Source organism: Nerophis lumbriciformis, linkage group LG23 (assembly GCF_033978685.3).
Source record: "Nerophis lumbriciformis linkage group LG23, RoL_Nlum_v2.1, whole genome shotgun sequence".
NCBI lineage: Eukaryota > Metazoa > Chordata > Actinopteri > Syngnathiformes > Syngnathidae > Nerophis > Nerophis lumbriciformis.
This window is the reverse complement of record NC_084570.2, coordinates 2,769,812-2,793,588: the sequence shown is the minus strand read 5'-3', so window position 1 is coordinate 2,793,588 and position 23,777 is coordinate 2,769,812. Positions and strand designations below refer to the sequence as shown.

Genomic DNA, 23,777 nt, shown 5'->3' with positions numbered 1-23,777 from the left:
GGAGTTGGCGGGCCAATTTAGAACAGAAATACCATGGTCCGTAAACCAGGCACGGGTAGATTTTGCGCTGTGTGCAGGCGCCAAGTCCTGTTGGAACTTGAAATCTCCATCTCCATAGAGCAGGTCAGCAGCAGGAAGCATGAAGTGCTCTAAAACTTGCTGGTAGACGGCTGCGTTGACCCTGGATCTCAGGAAACAGAGTGGACCGACACCAGCAGATGACATGGCACCCCAAACCATCACCCAACCATGCAAATTTTGCATTTCCTTTGGAAATCGAGGTCCCAGAGTCTGGAGGAAGACAGGAGAGGCACAAGATCCACGTTGCCTGAAGTCTAGTGTAAAGTTTCCACCATCAGTGATGGTTTCTAAAAATCCCTTTTTTGTATTAGCCTTAAGTAATATTCTAATTTTGTGACACACGGAATTTTGGATTTTCATTTGTTGCCACTTCAAAACATCAAAATTAAATGAAATAAACATTTGAATGCATCAGTCTGTGTGCAATGAATAAATATAATGTACAAGTTACACCTTTTGAATGCAATTACTGAAATAAATCAAGTTTTTCAAAATATTCTAATTTACTGGCTTTTACCTGTATATAAGTCGCATTTTTTGAAGAAATGTATTTGATAAAAGCCAACACCAAGAATAGACATTTGAAAGGCAATTTAAAATAAATAAAGAATAGTAAACAATAAGTGTACGTTATATGAGGCATAAATAACCAACTGGTATGTTAACGTAACATATTATGGTAAGAGTCATTCAAATAACTATAACATATAGAACATGCTATACGTTTACCAAACAATCTGTCACTCCTAATCGCTAAATCCCATGAAATCTTATACGTCTAGTCTCTTACGTGAATGAGATCAATAATATTATTTGATATTTTACGGTAATGTGTTAATAATTTCACACATAAGTCGCTCCTGAGTATAAGTCACACCCCCCGGCCAAACTATGAAAAAAAAACTGCGACTTATAGTCCAAAAAATACGGTAAATATACATTTATATACAAACCCCGTTTCCATACGAGTTGGGAAATTGTGTTAGATGTAAATATAAACGGAATACAATGATTTGCAAATCATTTTCAAGCCATATTCAGTTGAATATGCTACAAAGACAACATATTTGATGTACAAACTGATGCACTTTTTTTTTTTTTTTTGCAAATAATCATTCACTTTAGAATTTGATGCCAGCAACACGTGACAAAGAAGTTGGGAAAGGTGGCAATAAATACTGATCAAGTTGAGGAATGCTCATCAAACACTTATTTGGAACATCCCACAGGTGAACAGGCAAATTGGGAACAGGTGGGTGCCATGATTGGGTATAAAAGTATAGATTCCATGAAATGCTCAGTCATTCACAAACAAGGATGGGGCGAGGGTCACCACTTTGTCAACAAATGCGTGAGCAAATTGTTGAACAGTTTAAGAAAAACCTTTCTCAACCAGCTATTGCAAGGAATTTAGGGATTTCACCATCTACGGTCTGTAATATCATCAAAAGGTTCAGAGAATCTGGAGAAATCACTGCACGTAAGCAGCTAAGCCCGTGACCTTCAATCCCTCAGGCTGTACTTCATCAACAAGCGACATCAGTGTGTAAAGGATATCACCACATGGGCTCAGGAACACTTCAGAAACCCACTGTCAGTAACTACAGTTGGTCGCTACATCTGTAAGTGCAAGTTAAAACTCTCCTATGCAAGGCGAAAATTGTTCATCAACAACACCCAGAAACGCCGTCGGCTTCGCTGGGCCTGAGCTCATCTAAGATGGACTGATACAAAGTGGAAAAGTGTTCTGTGGTCTGACGAGTCCACATTTCAAATTGTTTTTGGAAACTGTGGACGTCGTGTCCTCCGGACCAAAGAGAAAAATAACCATCCGGATTGTTATAGGCGCAAAGTTGAAAAGCCAGCATCTGTGATGGTATGGGGGTGTATTAGTGCCCAAGACATGGGTAACTTACACATCTGTGAAGGTGCCATTAATACTGAAAGGTACATACAGGTTTTGGAGCAACATATGTTGCCATCCAAGCAACGTTACCATGGACGCCCCTGCTTATTTCAGCAAGACAATGCCAAGCCACGTATTACATCAACATGGCTTCATAGTGAAAGAGTGTGGGTACTAGACTGGCCTTCCTGTAGTCCACATCTGTCTCCCATTGGAAATATGTGGCCCATTATGAAGCCTAAAATAGCACAACGGAGACCCCCGGACTGTTGAACAACTTAAGCTGTACATCAAGCAAGAATGGGAAAGAATTACAAAAATGTGTCTCCTCAGTTCCCAAACGTTTACTGAGTGTTGTTAAAAGGAAAGTCCATGTAACACAGTGGTGAACATGCCCTTTCCCAACTACTTTGGCACGTGTTGCAGCCATGAAATTCTAAGTTCATTATTATTTGCAAAAAAAAAATAAAGTTTATGAGTTTGAACATCAAATATCTTGTCTTTGTAGTGCATTCAATTGAATATGGGTTGAAAATGATTTGCAAATCATTGTATTCCATTTATATTTACATCCAACACAATTTCCCAACTCATATGGAAACGGGGTTTGTATTTGCCTATAAACACTTTATGAAGGGGTCACCGGAAAAAAAGGAATGGTTGCTGTGCTGAATGGTGATCATTGATTCCAGTAAACACCTCACTTTTTGCTCCAGCAAATAAAGATTCCCATATTGTGATGTCAATCCATTTAAAAAAAAAACCCTCATATTTTCCAAAATGTCCATGCAGGGAAAAGAAAATGAAATAAATGAAGGTGCGAAACCACAAAAGAAGAAAACAAATAAATAGTTTATAACCAAGCACATATCTATTAGCGTCAGATTAAACCAGGGTGGGGTTAGACCAGGGGTGTCAAACATACGACCACATCTTTCTACCATCAGGCACCATGAATTGATTTACGTGGACCCCGACTTAAACAAGTTGAAAAACTAATTCGGGTGTTACCATTTAGTGGTCAATTGTACGGAATATGTACTGAACTGTGCAATCTACTAATAAAAGTATCAATCGATCAATCAAAAAGTGAGAGATGCATGAAATTTAATCGAGAATTTCAACGGGAAGAATTTTAGTAAGATATAAGCCATGAGCACTACACAGCCAGAAAAAAAAAACCTAGGCAGGAGAAGTTAAAATATTGGTGAAAGTAGATTTGAGAAGTCGGGCAAGTAGAAAAAAACCTTAACGTTGAACCCTGCATGTGTTGAGCTGCTGTACGTAGAGCGCTTCTGCTCGTTAGTAATATATTCTAATGTTGGATGTTCACTCCTTCACACAGATGAGTATAGAAAAATATTTTCAACGGCCGAAAAGGGCTCGACTTGGAGAGGAGGTGGGCCTACAGTCCGGACCACAGGTGCGACCTGTTCAGCAGCAGCAGGAGGAGGAGGAGGAGGTTGACTGACTGTGGCAGGACACCTCTGCCTCTGTTTCACTTCATGTTGCTGGTAAATAATATGGTTGTAGTAGTAGGCTAAAGTTAAATTATTTAGTATTCACTAATTAAAGGGGCAGAGCTTTAAGAGACATTTTAGCTTTTATATTTTATAAGATATATTTTTTGTAAGAACCACAATTAATAAATATATTTCAGTGAATCACTAATTGTTCAAATCTGTATATTCGCCAACTCAAGACAAAGCCGAAGCTCGGTGTGTCAAGAATAGGAGCAAAAGCCGGCATTAGCTCGCTGCTAGCAATGCTTCAAAAAAAATAAGCCGTCCGCGTTGGCGCTTATTATAATATCACTCATATTAGGTTAATTTTCAGGTCACGGCACATAAATGGAGTATTGTTGGCGCTGATTTTAGAAAGGGTATAGTGGGCGCAATAGAGGGTTCACTCAATTGTTCTCTACACTGCAAAAAGTCAGTGTTCAAAAACAAGAAAAAATATATACAAAAATGAGGGGTATTTTATTTGAACTAAGCAAAATTATCTGCCAATAGAACAAGAAGATTTGCCATGTCAAGACTTTCCAAAACAAGTCAAACTAGCTAACCTCAAAGAACCCAAACAAACCTTAAAATAAGTATATTCTCACTAATAACAAGTGCACTTTTCTTGGTAGAAAAAAAAAAGAAACCTTTTTGCTGAATATGTTGAAAAATATTCTTAAATTAAGTAAATTACATAATAATATGCACTAGGCATTACATTTCTTGAAACCAGCAAACTTATACTAAAAACTAATTTATTGTTCTTAATGGAAAGGCAACAAGGCAACCGCGTGTTACTCTCGGGGTCTCCTAGCCGCTCAGGCAAATCATATTGTCTAAAAATGCATTTTTCCATGGATAACATGACATCATCGCGCCAAGTGCGTGCTCTTTCAGTCAATTAGTGCGCATATATACATACATAACTTTTTTTTATTGTAATTTTGAAGAATTTACCTGAATGTGCATGAACTATTTCTGTTCAAAATAGTTTGAAATGTTAAATGTTTAAATATTAACTGTAAGTTTACTGTACTGTGCCAACTGTACTACTATATGAGTACGTAATTTCTACTGTTTCATTGAAAATAAAACAGCAAAGACCATTTGGCTGTCATCTGTTTTAATTATGAGACACAATTGTGTCAAAGTCATGATTTTTTTTTTTCATGCTTGAAATAAGAAATTGTTACTTTAAAAAAGTAGTTTTATACTTGTGAGTGTTGATGACACAGCTTTGCAACAGTTGATATTCTAGTTTCAAGCATGTTTTACTCAATATAGGTCATCAAATCTCAGCAACAAGCTGTAATATCTTACTGAGATCATTTAAGACCAAAACCCTTAAAACAAGTAAAAGACTCTAACATAAAATGTATCTTATCAGACAGAAAATAAGCAAATATCAGCCTTATTTGAGATATTTAATCTTACTTAGATTTCAGTTTTTGCAGTGTACTTATTTACAATTTAGAAAGCATTAAAAAAAGCCAAGCCAAATTTGTGTTTTATATAAGGCAGGGCCCGCGAACAAGTTTTATCCGGATGAGTTTGCTTAGTATTAAAAGAGCCGAAATTTTTGAATGAAAAAAACTGCTGTTCTAAATGTGTCCACTAGATGTCGCGATAGCAATTCTTTGTATCTTTGTAGATGATGCTACATATGTAAAAATGAATAAAGGAAAAATACAGCAAACTACATAAATAACATCCTGTCATTTGATTTTGATATAAGTTTTTTATCTTGATAGATTGTAGATTATTTTTGACGAGAGTGCGTAAATACGACCATATCACACCAACTCTCAAATCCCTTCACTGGCTTCCTGTTCCACTCAGGATTGCATAAAAAGTCTCACTACTAACCCACCAGTGCCTCCATGGAAATGCCCCCCCTTTAACCTCAAAGAACTACTCACCCCCCAAATTCTCCACTCGACACCTCCGCTCTGGACAGGCTAACCTCCTCCAACCTCCGAGGACAAAGCTACGAACAATGGGAGACCGGGCTTTCTGCTCCGCCGCTCCCAGTCCGTGGAACGCTCTCCCTGACCACCTGAGGGCACCACAGACTGTGGATGCTTTTAAAAAAGGCTTAAGAACCCTCTTTTTTTTAAAAAAAAAAAACTTTTTTTAGACATATGCATACTAGTTTTAGCTATTTGTCTGTTCTAGTTTTTATTTTTTTTTATTTTTTATTATCTTTTTCTTTTTTTAATACACTTTAGCACTTTGAGGTTGTTTACTCAATGTAAAGTGCTTTTTTACAAATAAAATCTATTATTATTATTATAATATTATTTAATTATTTTAAACTCCTTTTATTTGTTTTTAAATGTCTAAACAACCTTTTTTTTTAGATATATGCATACTAGTTTTAGCTATTTGTCTGTTCTAGTTTTTAGTTTTATTTACTTTTTATTATCTTTTTCTTTTTTTTTTGAGGTTGTTTACACAATGTAAAGTGCTTTTTTACAAATAAAATCTATTATTATTATTATAAATTAACACCAATGCGTTGACCGATGAACATTATCACATAATTTATTCAGAAAGTATAAATAACGACAAATAAAGGTAGAATACTATTAACCGCAACATGTAAGTGTAAAAAAAAAAAACATTCAACATTATAATTTGTACATTTTCAGAATGTGCTTGTTGTATTTTTAAACAAAGAAAACAATCTGAAGTTGTCTTTATTTTTAAGTTATCGTGCCGTGATTTTACCAGTCCTGGCTCACTCGGGAGTAGATTTTTCTCCATGTGGCCCCCCGATCTAAAATGAGTTTGACACCCCTGGGTTAGACTGAACACGACACACACCGTGCATGACGTGAGGATGTACGTTTATACAAAGGTGGAAAGCAAAAAAAAATAATACAGAAACATCTCTTTTTTTTTTTTTTTTTCCTCATAAATGTCCATTACACTTACAAACACCAACAATAAAAAGATCTTTTATATATTATTTTCTTTTTCGCCAGTTGGCTCCGCCCACTGTCCGCGAGAGGATGAAGAGCATGCGTGGACAAAGCGGTCCGAGGAAGAGGAACATCTGTAAGTGCGACTCTCTCAAGAGGAATAGTCCAGAAAAAAAACGAAAAAAAACGTCTTCTCATTCCGCGTCACCTAACGACACATTATGAACATTTTAGTTTCACACGATCCACGCAACGATCCGGGTTAGCTGGCCAGGTGTTCCCTTAATTGTCAGTCGTGCAGGAGCTCCTGGAGGCAGTTTGGGGACTTGAACGTGTCGGGGACCTCGCTATCCAGTTTGCAGATCACCTTGTAGATCGCCTTCTTCCACGACGGGTCGGCGTCTTTGCCCGCCACGATGGCGTTGAAGAACTCGCGAAGGGTCACCTGGGACACCTCGATAAATCGATCAGGCACCTGAAAGACATGAACAAAATATAGTAAACAATGATGGGGGAGTTCTTTTTGTGGGTCTTTGTGTGTAAAAGCAGGGCCGGCCCGTGGCATAGGCCGTATAGGCAAATGCTAAGGGCGCCGTCCATCAGGGGGCGCCACGCCAGTGCCACAAATGTTGGAGAAAAAAAAAATAAAAAAAATTGGTACTATTATTTCTAAATACAAAAAATAATCCCACGTTAATTAAAATGCAAATTAAAGCCTATTTATTGGAAATATTATTTGTTACAACATTACGCCCCCCCCCCCTTCCCGTATCATGACTCTTTTTGGACGTCACCACATCAAAAAATCAACACAAGATGTCAAAACGGCCAAAACTGTCAGGTGCCCAGGGAAGAAAAAAGAGAAAAGAAGAGGAGAAACGAGAAAAGACAGAGGTAGCAGGTAGGTAACGTTAGCCTACATGAAATTATTTGTCTGTTACAGAATGTGATAGTAACCTGGCTTTTTAGCATTAAGCTAATGTTACATGATTCGGCAATTGCTAATCAATAAATAGCTAGTTCTGTTTTAACGTCGGGTTAATATTGTGGAGCGGGGCTAAATTGTTATGGAAAATAATAATGTAACGTTAGGTAATTACAGTACTCCCACCTTACATTCCTCAGGGACATTTGTATTAGATCTTTTAAGCAGGTGTTTTTTGTTTACATTGTTATTGCCTTCTGGTTAGCTAATGTTTGCCCTGCAGGTAATAGTCACTTTTCCACCCCTTTATATATTAGGTATAGTTGTAAGCAGAGGTGGGTAGAGTAGCCAGAAATTGTACTCAAGTAAGAGTACTGTTACTTTAGAGATTTATTACTCAAGTAAAAGTAAGGAGTAGTCACCCAAATATTTACTTGAGTAAAAGTAAAAAGTATGTTGTGAAAAAACTACTCAAGTACTGAGTAACTGCTGAGTAACATACACCCACACACACATATATATATATATATATATATATATATATATATATATATATATATATATATATATGTATTTATTTTGCTGTTTTTGTTTACATGTTAAAGATGTTTTAATGAATATACATGCATGTTTAACATATAGATTCCTTTCTTTCATGCAGACTAGAATATAAGTTGGTGTATTACCTGATTCTGATGACTTGCGTTGATTGTAATCAGACAGTAGTGATGATAACGTCCACGTTTTCAAATGGAGGAGAAGAAAAGTTCCTCCTTTCTGTCTAATACCACATGAAAGTGGTTGGTTTTTGGCACCTTATTTGTCCAGCTTCCATATTCGTTTTTATACACTTTACAAGAAATATATTGGCGTCAAACTCCGTAGCTTGCTAGCTTGTTTGCGCTGGCTTTCGGAGACTCTTGTTTTGAAAGCGCAGGCGCGATGGAGCGGCACTTTTATTGTGAAGACAGGAACGTCCTCATGTGCGGTCAGTCTTGAGGCTTTTGACGGGATGTACGGTTGAAATAAAAAAAGTATATTTTTTCCTTCACACTTTTGATTGATTGATTGGAACTTTTATGATTAGATTGCACAGTACAGTACACATTCCGTACAATTGACCACTAAATGGTAACACCCCAATAAGTTTTTCAACTTGTTTAAGTCAGGTCATGTGACCACCTGGCTCTGTTTGATTGGTCCAACGTCACCAGTGACTGCATCTGATTGGTGGAACGAAGTGAAACGTCACCAGTAAGGCAGGCACTTTGAAGGTCTGTCTGACAGACCAAAACAAACAAAGCGTCCATTAACAGATCGATAAAAATTAGTAGCGAGTAGCGAGCTGAATGTAGATAAAAGTAGCGGAGTAAAAGTAGCGTTCCTTCTCTATAAATATACTTAAGTAAAAGTAAAAGTATGTTGCAGTAAAACTACTCTTAGAAGTACAATTTATCCCAAAAGTTACTCAAGTAGATGTAACGGAGTAAATGTAGCGCGTTACTACCCACCTCTGGTTGTAAGTAAAAAAAAAAGGTCAAAGACAAAGCTATTCGGTTTCTTGTGAGTATATACACTTCACTGCCGATGTGGGGGGGCGCCACCTAAAATCTTGCCTAGGGCACCAGATTGGTTAGAGCCGGGCCTGTGTAAAAGTGTGTTTCTTTTAAAACACACAGAGTTCCAGGTGCTTTCCACATGACACACTGCCCTAACTATATGCACTGTGGGTAGGGTCCCGTGATCTTTACTAACATGGCCTACCATTTGGTGGCTGAGTTGCTGTTGTTCCCAAACTCTTACATTTTCTTATAATAAAGCCGAACGTTGACTGGGAGCATGGAATTGTCCAAAATGTTTTGGTATCCTGGAGCATTCAAAGTTCCTTTCACTGGAACTAACTCCTGAAAAACAACCCCACATCATGATTCTTCCTCCACCAAATTTCACACTCGGCACAATGCAGTCTGAAATGTACTATTCTCCTGGCAACTTCCAAACCCAGACTCGTCCATCAGATTGCCAAATGCACCTCCAAAACCCTCAAATCTAAACTCCAAACATCCCAGAACAAGCTCGTCAGATGACTTCTAGACCTCCACCCCAGATCACACCTCACTCCTACCCACTTCTCCAAAGTGGGCTGGCTCAGGGTGGAGGACAGAGTAAAACAACTTGCACTGAGCCTGGTCTATAAAATCCGCTACACCTCCCTGATACCGAAGTACATGTCAAACTACTTCCATAACCACAACACCAGGGGGGGCTCCACTAACCACGTTAAACCCAGATTCCGATCTAACAAAGGTCTTAACTCATTCTCCTTCTATGCCACATCAATGTGGAATGCACTCCCAACAGGTGTAAAAGAAAGTGCATTTCTATCCTCCTTCAAAACCGCACTAAAAGTACACCTCCCAGGCAACTTCAACCCTAAACTAACACCCTCCCCGGATTGTAAATAATCAAATGTAGATACTTTTTCTTATGCCTTCTGATCTCTCTCTCTATGTCCACTACTTGCTGTACAAATCCTACCAAGTCAGACCGACACTGTTTCAATATCCATTTCTCTGTTCTCAATTGTTGATGACTGATGATAACAACCAAACCTAACCCCCCCTCCACACCCTGGATTGTAAATAATGTAAATAATTCAATGTATATACTCTGATGATTATCTTGTGTGATGACTGTATTATGATGATAGTATATATCTGATAGTATATATCTGTATCATGAATCAATTTAAGTGTACCCCGACTTAAACAAGTTGAAAAACTTATTCGGGTGTTACCATTTAGTGGTCAATTGTATGGAATATGTACTTCACTGTGCAACCTACAAAAGTCTCAATCAATCAATCAATCAATCAAAAGTGTGATTCATCACTCCAGAGAAGGCGTCTCCACTGCTCTAGAGTCCAGTGGCGACGTGCTTTACACCACTGCATCCCACGCTTTGCATTGGACTTGGTGATGTTTGGCTTAGAGGCAGCTGCTCGGCCATGGAAACCCATTCCATGAAGCTCTCTGCGTACTGTACGTGGGCTATTTGGAAGGTCACATGAAGTTTGGAGCTCTGTAGCAACTGCAGAAAGTCGACGACCTCTTTGCACTATGCCATACTTGCCAACCTTGAGACCTCCGATTTCGGGAGGTGGGGGGTGGGGGCGTGGTCGGGGGTGGGGGTGGGGCGGGGCGTGGTTGGGGGGCGTGGTTAAGAGGGGAGGAGTATATTGACAGCTAGAATTCACCAAGTCAAGTATTTCATATATATATATATATATATATATATATATATATATATATATATATGTATGTGTGGGGAAAAAAATCACAAGACTATTTCATCTCTACAGGCCTGTTTCATGAGGGGGGTACCCTCAATCGTCAGGAGATTTTAATGGGAGCATTCGCATACCATGGTTTATGTAGGGCACAGGGTGGGTGGGTACAGGCTGGCCTAGGGGCGTGGTGATTGGTTCATGTGTTACCTAGGAGGTGTTTCCGTCTATGGCGGCATGTTGTTACAATTTCGCTGCGCTTGTTGAGGGATGACAGGTCTGGACGGTAGATAATAAACAGTTTCTCTTTCAAGCATAGGTTGCATCTTTTATTACCACTATTGTAAGGTGTGCAGGATGCAAGAATTTGCCATGTTATTGAATATTCAACATTATTGTCTTTGAGGTCCCAAATGTGTTTGCTGAGTTCTGTGGTATTTCGCAGGTTTTTGTTCCTGAAAGAAGCCTTGTGGTTGTTCCATCTGGTTTTGAATTCACCCTCGGTTAATCCTACATATGTGTCGGATGTGTTAATGTCCTTGCGTATTACCTTAGATTGGTAGACAACTGATGTTTGTAAGCATCCCCCGTTGAGGGGGCAATCAGGTTTCTTTCGACAGTTACATGCTTTGTTGGTTTTGGAGTCGTTCTGACTGGGGGTCGACGGCTCATTTGCAATTGTTTTGTTGTGGTTTGAGATGATTTGTCGTATATTGTTCATGCAGCTGTAGCTCAATTTGATGTTGTTCTTGTTGAATACTTTTCTTAGGTTGTTGTCTTTGGGAAAGTGTTTGTCAATCAGGTTGAGGAATTTGTGTCCAATGTTCGTTGAGACGTTTTTGCTGTATGGGGGGTTGTACCAGATGATGCCGTTTCGTTTTCTGTTCTTTTTTGGCTGGTTTCCTGGCGTGGGTTCATAGGTGAGGGTGAAATTGTATCCGCTTTCATCAAGGGCTTTTTGGTACGGGGGGGTTGCTTGGTCAAATTCAGCTTTGCTAGATGACAGCATCGATAGCCTTTTATTGATTCCGGTAGGTATTCTTTTCGTGGTGGTGGGTGGGTGGTTGCTGTCATGGTGCACGTATTGGAGTGTTGTGTTGGGTTTCGTGAATGGTTGGTAGCTGTTATTTCTCAGGTTGAAAGTGACGTCAAGGAAGTTGACGGTTTGCTTGTTGGCTTCAATCGTGATCCGTAGGCCGTTCTCTTTGAAAATTTGGCATATGCCCTTCTTGGTATTCTCGCTGCTCCTTGGCGAGGCGCGACACACTGCCAGTCCGTCATCACGGTAAATACCAAGGTTCAGATTGAGGCTAGCGAGCTGGGAGATATATATATAAATATATATAGATATATATAAATATATATATATATATATATATATATATATATATATATGATATCTACATCCTGAAAATATGCAAACAAAACTGTGTTTGGATAATTGATACTTCAAACTTGCATAAATAAATATTAAGGAATATAACATAACTTGGCTTCTGAGAGTTTCAAAATGTAATGAATAAAATGCTAAAGTTGTTGATAAACAAGCAATTATTTTAATAATTAAATATGGTCATTTTAAATGAATTATTATGAAAATTTAAAATCAATTATTTCAAATATGTTTATTTTAATGTATAATTCTATGGCTGGATGTAATGAGTCTGGAAAAAATACAAAGAAAAATACAATACATTTTGATGTTTTTAGCAAAATATAGTAAAAATGTATTTTTTAAAAAAAAATTAATAAATATATTTTTTTTTAGGTAAGATAATTATAATAATACAATTTATCTCTAGTCTGGATGATTTAGTTCTTGTCACCCTGTTGTCCTCCCGTCATGAAAAAAGGCTGTCCTCACTCAGGTCCGCATGGAGCTGGAGGGGGCGTGGCTTCCAGCTCCGGCTGAAAAGCGGGAGATTTTCGGGAGAATATTTGTCCCGGGATGTTTTCGGGAGAGGCGCTGAATTTCGGGAGTCTCCCGGAAAATCCGGGAGGGTTGGCAAGTATGCACTATGCGCTTCAGCGTCCGCTGACCCTTCTCTGTCAGTTTACGTGGTCTACCACTTCGTCTGAGTTTCTGTTGTTCCCAAACTTTTCCATTTTCTTATAATAAAGCCGACAGTTGACTTTGGAGTATTTAGGAGCGAGGAAATTTCACGACTGGATTTGTTGCACAGGTGGCATCCTGTGACAGTTCCACGCTGGAAATCACTGAGAGCGGCCCATTCTTTCACAAATGTTTGTAGAAACAGTCTCCACGCCTAAGTGCTTGATTTTATACAAATAAAATGTAAATGAATAAATTACAGCGCGAGGAAATATTACCACAAATGTATTCCTGGCCCCTTCCTGCTCCGTCACCGATACAATTATTATAACAGCAAATTTAGTAGTAGTGCCGGGCTGGTAAACAGTCCTACTGGGATCGAATCCTGGTCAAAGATGAATCCGTGAGATATATAAATATTGAACAATTTATTTCACGTTTATGTTTGGTACAAAAACATGTATCAAATTAAAATTAAGTGTGTTTAACTGGGGATAGGTTGATTGGCAACACTAAATTGGCCCGAGTGTGTGAATGTGAGTGTGAATGTTGTCTGTCTATCTGTGTTGGCCCTGCGATGAGGTGGCGACTTGTCCAGGGTGTACCCCGCCTTCCGCCCGAATGCAGCTGAGATAGGCTCCAATACCCCCCGCGACCCCAAAAGGGACAAGCAATAGAAAACGGACAGACGGATATGTCTAACAATCATTTATATTATTATTATATATATATATATATATATATATATATATACATATATATATATATATATATATATATGTCTTAATAAGGTTATCCAAAAAATAGTGCTCGATGCCGTAGTAGAGCGCAATATATGTATGTGTGGGAAAAAAATCACAAGACTATTTCATCTCTACAGGCCTGTTTCATGAGGGGGGGTACCCTCAATCGTCAGGAGATTTTAATGGGAGCATTCGCATACCATGGTTTATATAGGGCACAGAGTGGGTGAGCTACAGCTGCATGAACAATATACGACAAATCATCTCAAACCACAACAAAACAATTGCAAATGAGCCGTCGGCCATCAGACAGAGCGACTCCAAAACCAACAAAGGATGTAATTGTCGAAAGAAACCTGATTGCCCTCTCAACGGGGGATGCTTACAAACATCAGTTGTCTACCAATCTAAGGTAATACGCAAGGACATTAACACATCCGACACATATGTAGGATTAACCGAGGGAGAATTCAAAACCAGATGGAACAATCACAAGGCTTCTTTCAGGAACAAAAACCTGCGAAATACCACAGAACTCAGCAAACACATTTGGGACCTCAAAGACAATAATGTTGAATATTCAATAACATGGCAAATTCTTGCATCCAGCACACCTTACAATAGTGGTAATAAAAGATGCAACCTATGCTTGAAAGAGAAACTGTTTATTATTTACCGTCCAGACCTGTCATCCCTCAACAAGCGCAGCGAAATTGTAACAACATGCCGCCATAGACGGAAACACCTCCTAGGTAACACATGAGCCAATCACCACGCCCCTAGGCCAGCCTGTACCCACCCACTCTGTGCCCTATATAAACCATGGTATGCGAATGCTCCCATTAAAATCTCCTGACGATTGAGGGTACCCCCCCTCATGAAACAGGCCTGTAGAGATGAAATAGTCTTGTGATTTTTTTCCCACACATACATATATATATATATATATATATATATATATATATAACAATCATTTTACATAAATAAAGTAGTATGAACACATTTTGCAATGGAAGGGGCTTTTCAAAATAAAATTCTGCTCAGGGCCCCAATTTAGCAAGGTGCGGCCCTGCGCTGCCCTCACTCTACATGTCATGGGTTTACACACACACACACACACACACACACACACACACACACACACATTCCCCCCCCCCCTTACAGTACCTCTTCTCCCGGGGGCAAGAACATACAAAGACACTAAACAGTGTGACCAACCGCTCCCCCTATTCTCCATATTTTTGTGTTACATGCACACACACACACACACACACACACACACACACACACACACACACACACGCACACACATGCTGACTCCCCCAGACAAGGTGCACGCTCCTACACACTCTAGCAAACTGTGTAACCCTGTCACACATGGCAGGACGTGCCAAGGTTAGACGCCACCGGAACGGATGTATTGCACACACACACACACACACACACACACACACACACACACACACACACACACACACACACACACACACACACACACACACACACACACACAATGATTCCCCAGCCCCTCGTTCACTACATCCAGACTCTCTCTCTCTTTTTAGCAGGCCCCGGGAGACCACCGTTGTTTCAATGAGACCCTCTGTCACTGTCTTGCCACAGACACACACCGGGACACACATATGCACAAAATCCAAATGAATTATGTGGTTGGACAAGAACTTGAGCCAGTAATCACAGGAGTGCCCCATTAAGAATAATAATACAACAAAAAAAAGAAATGTACCAACTTGAGAGTCAGGCCTAAAACAATTATAACACATGTAAATGCAACTGGACGGTCCCAGGAAACGGGTAGACCAGTGGTTCCCAAACTTTTTTTCCACCAAGTACCACCTCAGAAAACACCTGGCTCTGAAAGTACCACCAAAATGACCAATATTAAAATACAGTAGCATAGTAGGCCTAAGTATTCATTGAAAACAAGGCAACAGTTTTGTTTAACAAATATGTTTAATATTTTTGCTAGGGTTGTCCGGGTAAAGGTGTATGTGGAGGGAGGTGTGGCCAGTGCTGCCTGCAGGAGCGGAGGTCACCGCCTCTGTCCATGGTGCTGAGGACAGAGCACCATCAGACAGGGGCGTGGAACTGCCGACGGCGAGACACAGCTGAACAGGTGATTAGATTTCCCAGGTGGTACGAGTTGTATTTACCAGTAGCGATCGAGAACAGCAGGAGGACGAGGGCTTGGAGAGTTTGGAGAGGAAGGACACGGACTGAAAAGTCGAATAGCGTAAACATTGATGGTGAATAAAACCTTGTTCAACTCTGAACGTCAGACTCCTGTGAATGTGTGTGATCAGCGGAACCCGCTAGGAAGCCACTTCCACAGTATAGTACCGCGATACTAATGAATCATATTCGGTACTATACCTCCTCTAAAAAGAACCGGTCCCCCCGCCCGCCTAAAGTCCAGCCCCAGTCGGCAGTGTTTTAGCTACTTCTAAATCACTAATCCTCGCCTCCATGGCGACAAATAAAGTACATTTCTTACAAGTATCATCCCTGCAAGACGAGGAATAGCTAAACATGCTTCACTACACACCGTAGCTCACCGGCGTCAAAATGTAAACAAACGCCATTGGTGGATCTACACCTAACATCCACTGTAATGATACCAAGTACAAAAGCGTATCTAGTCAATACTACTATGATTACATCAACATTTTTAGTTTTTTTTAAAATGTATATTATGTTTATAAACTCAGGAAATATGTCCCTGGCTGGACACATTTTGAATATGACCAATGTATGATCCTGTAACTACTTGGTATCAGATTGATACCTACATTTGTGGTGTGTCCTGGGCGTGACGTTAAAGTGCATCCGGCAGGGGAGGATCCTCTATGTAGTCTTGGGTCACTAGGAGGTTAACCCCTTTACTACTGTTACCCCAGGTGGCCATTGGCAAAGGCCTAGTACCTGACTGCCCCCTAGCCAGGGATACGGTGAATACCTCAACGGTGGAGCAGGCGGAAGACGGTAGATTTAAGAACTACCACAACGGCTGCGATGGCGGAAGAAGGCTGCAGCAACTCACTGCCTAAAGCGAGTACACAACATCCTGAAGGACAGATAACACCCAGCACATGGCCTCTTCAACCTGCTACCCTCTGGAAGGAGGTATAGATCTATTCGCGCCAGGACCACCAGAATGTCTGCTAAATGAACAGCCTTCCCCTTTGCTGCCCCGGACCATCTTATTACCTCACTCTTTACCACCTCAATAATTGTGATCTGGACATTGCATTGCTGCAACATCAACGTAACACCCATCAGACATCTGACTGATTCGCAATCACAATATATATATATATATATATATATTTGCAATATATACAATTGCAAATGAGCCGTCGGCCCTCAGACAGAGCGACTCCAAAACCAACAAAGGATGTAATTGTCGAAAGAAACCTGATTGCCCTCTCAACGGGGGATGCTTACAAACATCAGTTGTCTACCAATCTAAGGTAATACGCAAGGACATTAACACATCCGACACATATGTAGGATTAACCGAGGGAGAATTCAAAACCAGATGGAACAATCACAAGGCTTCTTTCAGGAACAAAAACCTGCGAAATACCACAGAACTCAGCAAACACATTTGGGACCTCAAAGACAATAATGTTGAATATTCAATAACATGGCAAATTCTTGCATCCAGCACACCTTACAATAGTGGTAATAAAAGATGCAACCTATGCTTGAAAGAGAAACTGTTTATTATTTACCGTCCAGACCTGTCATCCCTCAACAAGCGCAGCGAAATTGTAACAACATGCCGCCATAGACGGAAACACCTCCTAGGTAACACATGAGCCAATCACCACGCCCCTAGGCCAGCCTGTACCCACCCACTCTGTGCCCTATATAAACCATGGTATGCGAATGCTCCCATTAAAATCTCCTGACGATTGAGGGTACCCCCCCTCATGAAACAGGCCTGTAGAGATGAAATAGTCTTGTGATTTTTTTCCCACACATACATATATATATATATATATATATATATATATATATATATATATATATATATATATATATATATATATATATATATATATCAGTGACGTGCAGTCACTAGAGGCAGGTGAGGCGGGAAAGAAAAAAAAAGTAAAAAGAAAAAAAAAAAAATTAAATTGTTATATGTATTCAGTGATTATACTATAAAGTTATTTTCCATTTAACTTCACCAGTTTTAGATTATTTGTATTCAAAATCGCTGAATTTTCACATTTGCCGTTCAAATACTGAGAAGAGACGGTGCGGTGAACAGCAGCCAGTTGAGGCACGTCACTCAGTGCCTCAACATGGATTGCGGACTCGGCTAACTGCTGGCCTGCTGTGCAGTGAGACTGTATTGCTATGTGAACTATATTATACATTTCCATAGTTTAGTTAGCTGAGGTATATAATGTACAGTGTATTTTGTCAACAACTGTATGTGTGTAACGTATTTCCTGTGCTGAGCGATCATAAAACGGCTGCAAAAGACGCACTGGCTGAGGCTCCAGTAATCCCGCCTCCTGCACCCCCGCCGTAGAATTGTTATATCAACTAAAGCCCACACTTAAACTTTCCACGTGCAAGATTGAATCTATTTAAAAAAGTTATTTTATAAGAAGCCAAAAAGTGCAAAAACAAAAATGTTCGTGTTGGAGGAGTTGTGAATGACTGCAGGGCCACAACATTAGGTACACCTGCAGACTGCAGGTGTATCTAATTCACAACTCCTCCAACACGAACATTATTGTTTTTGCACTTTTTGGCTTCTTATTAAATAACTTTTGTAACCTATTTTTATGGGCTTTCCTCTTTGTGATGTTAAGTTCCTGTTATGCGCTGTTATACAGTATATGCCTTGAGCTCTTATTTTGAAGGCGCTAAGAGCGGAAGTGACGACACGTTGGAGTGGAGCGGAGGTTTTTGAAAGAAGGTAAATAAAGTGGTCCTCGTGTAAACTGGAGCCTCCGTGTTTGTTATTTTGTAGTTTCATACAGTATAGGCGACATTTATAAACCCTCGGTTACACTTTTTTAAATAGATTCAATCCTGCACGTGGAAAGTTGAAGTGAGGGCTTTAGTTGTGGACTTCATTTCTAAGTAAAGGTAAGACCATAATAACGTTTTTTTTATTAAATGTACTTTTTTGTGTGCTACAGTTTGTATGTGTAAAGTAAAAGTTAAGTTAAAGTACCAATGATTGTCACACACACACTAGGTGTAATGAAATTTGTCCCTTGATCACCCCCTGGGAGGTGAGGGGAGCAGTGGGCAGCAGCGGCGCCGTGCCTGGGAATAATTTTTTGGTGATTTAACCCCCAATTCCAAGCCTTGATGCTGAGTGCCAAGCAGGGAAGAATGCTGGTATGAGCTTTTAAACATAACCCGTTAACTGCTGCCAATCAAATGGTGAATAAGATACTCTGTAGGGTTCATATGTTTGTAAATCTGACTGTGATGAAGTCAGTGCCTCACCAGCCATCAACCTCACCGCACGTCACTGATATATATATATATATATATATATAGTACAGTACACAGTAATTGCAATCTTCTTGACAATGCTAAACTGTAGACTATGGTCAATCTGCACTTCAATGCAGTTTCTATGCCGCTAGACCAGTGGTTCTTAACCTTGTTGGAGGTACCGAACCCCACCAGTTTCATATGCGCATTCACTGAACCCTTCTTTAGTGAAAAATACAATGTTTTTTTCTTTTTCAAATTCAAGACAAAGTTATATGTTTTTGGTAACCCTTTAGTATGGGGAACATATTCTAAGTAACAAAGACTTAATTTAGAGTTTTTTGGACACTAGGGGAACATAATAATAATAATAATAGTAATACATTTTATTTATAAGGCGCCTTTCTCTGCACTCAAGGACACCGTACAAAATCACAACAATAAAATCAAATTGGATAAAAAAACCAACAACAACAACAACAAAGAGAAAAGAAAAGATGATTACAATTAAAGGGGAACATTATCACAATTTCAGAATTGTTAAAACCATTAAAAATCAGTTCCCAGTGGCTTACTATATTTTTCGAAGTTTTTTTTCAAAATTTTACCCATCACGCAATATCCCTAAAAAAAGCTTCAAAGTGCCTGATTTTAACCACCCGTCCATTTTCATAGTGAAGCCAACACAAACAAACATGGCGGAAAGAACTGCAAGCTATAGCGACATTAGCTCGGATTCAGACTCGGATTTCAGCGGCTTAAGCGATTCAACAGATTACGCATGTATTGAAACGGATGGTTGTAGTGTGGAGGCAGGTAGCGAAAGCGAAATTGAAGAAGAAACTGAAGCTATTGAGCCATATCGGTTTGAACCGTATGCAAGCGAAACTGATAAACGACATGACAGCCAGCGACACGAGAGAAAGCGAGGACGAATTCGGCGATCGCCTTCTAACCAACGATTGGTATGTGTTTGTTTGGCATTAAAGGAAACTAACAACTATGAACTAGGTTTACAGCATATGAAATACATTTGGCAACAACATGCACTTTGAGAGTGCAGACAGCCCAATTTTCATCAATTAATATATTCTGTAGACATACCCTCATCCGCTATCTTTTCCTGAAAGCTGATCCGTCCAGTTTTGGAGTTGATGTCAGCAGGCCAAGGAAGCTAGGGTCGATAGCTCGCTCGTCTGCGGGAACAAACTGCCGCCATTGCTTGCCGTGCTACCGAGGTCCTTTGTCCCTGAATTGCTCACACACTCCGGCAGATTCAATGGGGGTCTGGCGGCAGATTTCTTTGACTTTATCGTTGGAAATGCATCTGCTTTGAGTGTCGCAGGATATCCACACATTCTTGCCATCTCTGTCGTAGCATAGCTTTCGTCGGTGAAGTGTGCGGAACAAACGTCCAATTTCTTGCCACTTTCGCATCTTTGGGCCACTGGTGCAAATTGAATCCGTCCCTGTTCGTGTTGTTACACCCTTTCCGACAACACACCGACGAGGCATGATGTCTCCAAGGTACGGAAAGCAGTCGAAAAAACGGAAAATAACAGAGCTGATTTGACCCGGTGTTTGAGAAAATGGCGGATTGCTTCCTGATGTGACGTCACGTTGTGACGTCATCGCTCCGAGAGCGAATATTAGAAAGGCGCTTAATTCGCCAAAATTCACCCATTTAGAGTTCGGAAATCGGTTAAAAAAATATATGGTCTTTTTTCTGCAAACATCAAGGTATATATTGACGCTTACATAGGTCTGGTGATAATGTTCCCCTTTAATAAGCAGTCAGGAATAGGTGTGTTTTGAGTCTTGATTTGAAGAGGGATATTGAATCTAAGTTGCGAAGGTCTGGTGGTAAAGAGTTCCAAAGATGTGGGGCAGAGCGGCTGAAAGCTCGGGCACCCATGGTGGACAGTTTAAATAAAGGGACAGTGAGATGGATGGATGAAGAGGATCTTAGGGAACGTGAGGGTGTGGCGACATGGATCAGGTCAGAGAGATATGACGGAGAGAGGTTATGGATGGCTTTGAAAGTGAGGAGAATTATTGTAAAGTGGATGCGATGTTTGATGGGTAGCCAGTGGAGTTGCTGCAGAACAGGGGTGATGTGCTGGATTGAAGGGGTTCTGGTGATTATCCGGGCTGCAGAGTTCTGGAGAAGCTGACGTTTGTGAAGTGACTTGTGAGGGAGACCAAACAGGAGAGAGTTGCAGTAGTCCAGGCGAGAGGTGACCAGGCTATGGACTAGTATGACATATTCTAAGTAACAAAGACTTAATTTAGAGTTATTTGGTTAGGGTTAGAGGGTTAGGGCCAGGGTTAAAGGGTTATAATAAGGCCATGCCGAATAAGGCATTAATAAGTACTTAATAATGACTAGTTAAGAGCCAATATGTTACTAATTTGCATGTTAAAAAGCAACTAATTAATGGTGAATATGTTCCCCATACTAAAGTGTTACCATGTTTTATTGCTGGTGCACATAATGAAGCGTGCATGAACATCACCTTGTTCAAACAACAAAACCAACACAGTGCATAAACTCACAACAAATTACACACCTGCAAATCAGTCAGCTGTTCCCCTATCCGTAATACGGCGATAGGGAGAAGTTTTTATTTACACGATGAGTCGGGTGTGTCTTGACCTGCGCCGAACCCCTGAACACGACTCACCGAACCCCTAGGCTTCCATCGAACCCAGGTTAAGAACCACTGCGCTAGACAAAGCTCAAACAAAATCTCGTTGACATGTATGACTTAAAGGGGAACATTATCACAATTTCAGAAGGGTTAAAACCATTAAAAATCAGTTCCCGGTGGCTTATTTTATTTTTCGAAGTTTTTTTCAAAATGTTACCCATCACGCAATATCCCTAAAAAAAGCTTCAAAGTGCCTGATTTTAACCATCGTTATATACACCCGTCCATTTTCCTGTGACGTCACATAGTGATGCCAACACAAACAAACATGGCGGATAGAACAGCAAGGTATAGCGACATTAGCTCGGATTCAGACTCGGATTTCAGCGGCTTAAGCGATTCAACAGATTACGCATGTATTGAAACGGATGGTTGTAGTGTGGAGGCAGGTAACGAAAACGAAATTGAAGAAGAAACTGAAGCTATTGAGCCATATCGGTTTGAACCGTATGCAAGCGAAAACGACACGACAGCCAGCGACACGGGAGAAAGCGAGGACGAATTCGGCGATCGCCTTCTAACCAACGATTGGTATGTGTTTGTTTGGCATTAAAGGAAACTAACAACTATGAACTAGGTTTACAGCATATGAAATACATTTGGTAACAACATGCACTTTGAGAGTGCAGACAGCCCAGTTTTCATCAATTAATATATTCTGTAGACATACCCTCATCCGCTATCTTTTCCTGAAAGCTGATCTGTCCAGTTTTGGAGTTGATGTCAGCAGGCCAGAGAAGCTAGGGTCGATATTCTTCTCTTGATCATCTTCGGTGGCATAAGGGACGGTGTGAGCCAAGACATCCAGGGGGTTTAGCTCGCTCGTCTGCGGGAACAAACTGCCGCCATTGCTTGCCGTGCTAGCGAGGTCCTTTGTCCCTGAATTGCTCATACACTCCGGCAGATTCAATGGGGGTCTGGCGGCAGATTTCTTTGACTTTATCGTTGGAAATGCATCTGCTTTGAGTGTCGCAGGATATCCACACATTCTTGCCATCTCTGTCGTAGCATAGCTTTCGTCGGTAAAGTGTGCGGAACAAACGTCCAATTTCTTGCCACTTTCGCATCTTTGGGCCACTGGTGCAAATTGAATCCGTCCCTGTTCGTGTTGTTACACCCTCCGACAACACACCGACGAGGCATGATGTCTCCAAGGTTCAGAAAACAGTCGAAAAAACGGAAAATAACAGAGCTGATTTGACCCGGTGTTTGAGAAAATGGCGGATTGCTTCCTGATGTGACGTCACGTTGTGACGTCATCGCTCCGAGAGCGAATATTAGAAAGGCGCTTAATTCGCCAAAATTCACCCATTTAGTTATGGTCTTTTTTCTGCAAACATCAAGGTATATATTGACGCTTACATAGGTCTGGTGATAATGTTCCCCTTTAATAAGCAGTCAGGAATAGGTGTGTTTTGAGTCTTGATTTGAAGAGGGATATTGAATCTAAGTTGCGAAGGTCTGGTGGTAAAGAGTTCCAAAGATGTGGGGCAGAGCGGCTGAAAGCTCGGGCACCCATGGTGGACAGTTTAAATAAAGGGACAGTGAGATGGATGGATGAAGAGGATCTTAGGGAACGTGAGGGTGTGGCGACATGGATCAGGTCAGAGAGATATGACGGAGAGAGGTTATGGATGGCTTTGAAAGTGAGGAGAATTATTGTAAAGTGGATGCGATGTTTGATGGGTAGCCAGTGGAGTTGCTGCAGAACAGGGGTGATGTGCTGGATTGAAGGGGTTCTGGTGATTATCCGGGCTGCAGAGTTCTGGAGAAGCTGACGTTTGTGAAGTGACTTGTGAGGGAGACCAAACAGGAGAGAGTTGCAGTAGTCCAGGCGAGAGGTGACCAGGCTATGGACTAGTATGACATATTCTAAGTAACAAAGACTTAATTTAGAGTTATTTGGTTAGGGTTAGAGGGTTAGGGCCAGGGTTAAAGGGTTATAATAAGGCCATGCCGAATAAGGCATTAATAAGTACTTAATAATGACTAGTTAAGAGCCAATATGTTACTAATTTGCATGTTAAAAAGCAACTAATTAATGGTGAATATGTTCCCCATACTAAAGTGTTACCATGTTTTATTGCTGGTGCACATAATGAAGCGTGCATGAACATCACCTTGTTCAAACAACAAAACCAACACAGTGC

The 23,777-nt window shown here is 40.4% G+C and overlaps 1 protein-coding gene across 2 annotated transcripts in view; it reads right to left on the bottom strand.

The window, feature by feature from the left end:
• Positions 1–5,840: 5,840 nt before the first annotated feature.
• Positions 5,841–23,777, bottom strand: part of prox1a (prospero homeobox 1a) — a 101,528-nt gene continuing 83,591 nt past the window's right edge. For both annotated transcript variants that reach the window (XM_061985336.1, XM_061985334.1), the window contains exon 7: positions 5,841–6,891. In XM_061985336.1, the coding sequence (XP_061841320.1) occupies positions 6,706–6,891 (186 nt within the window). In that variant the 3' untranslated portion in view covers positions 5,841–6,705. The remainder of the gene's footprint in view (positions 6,892–23,777) is intronic.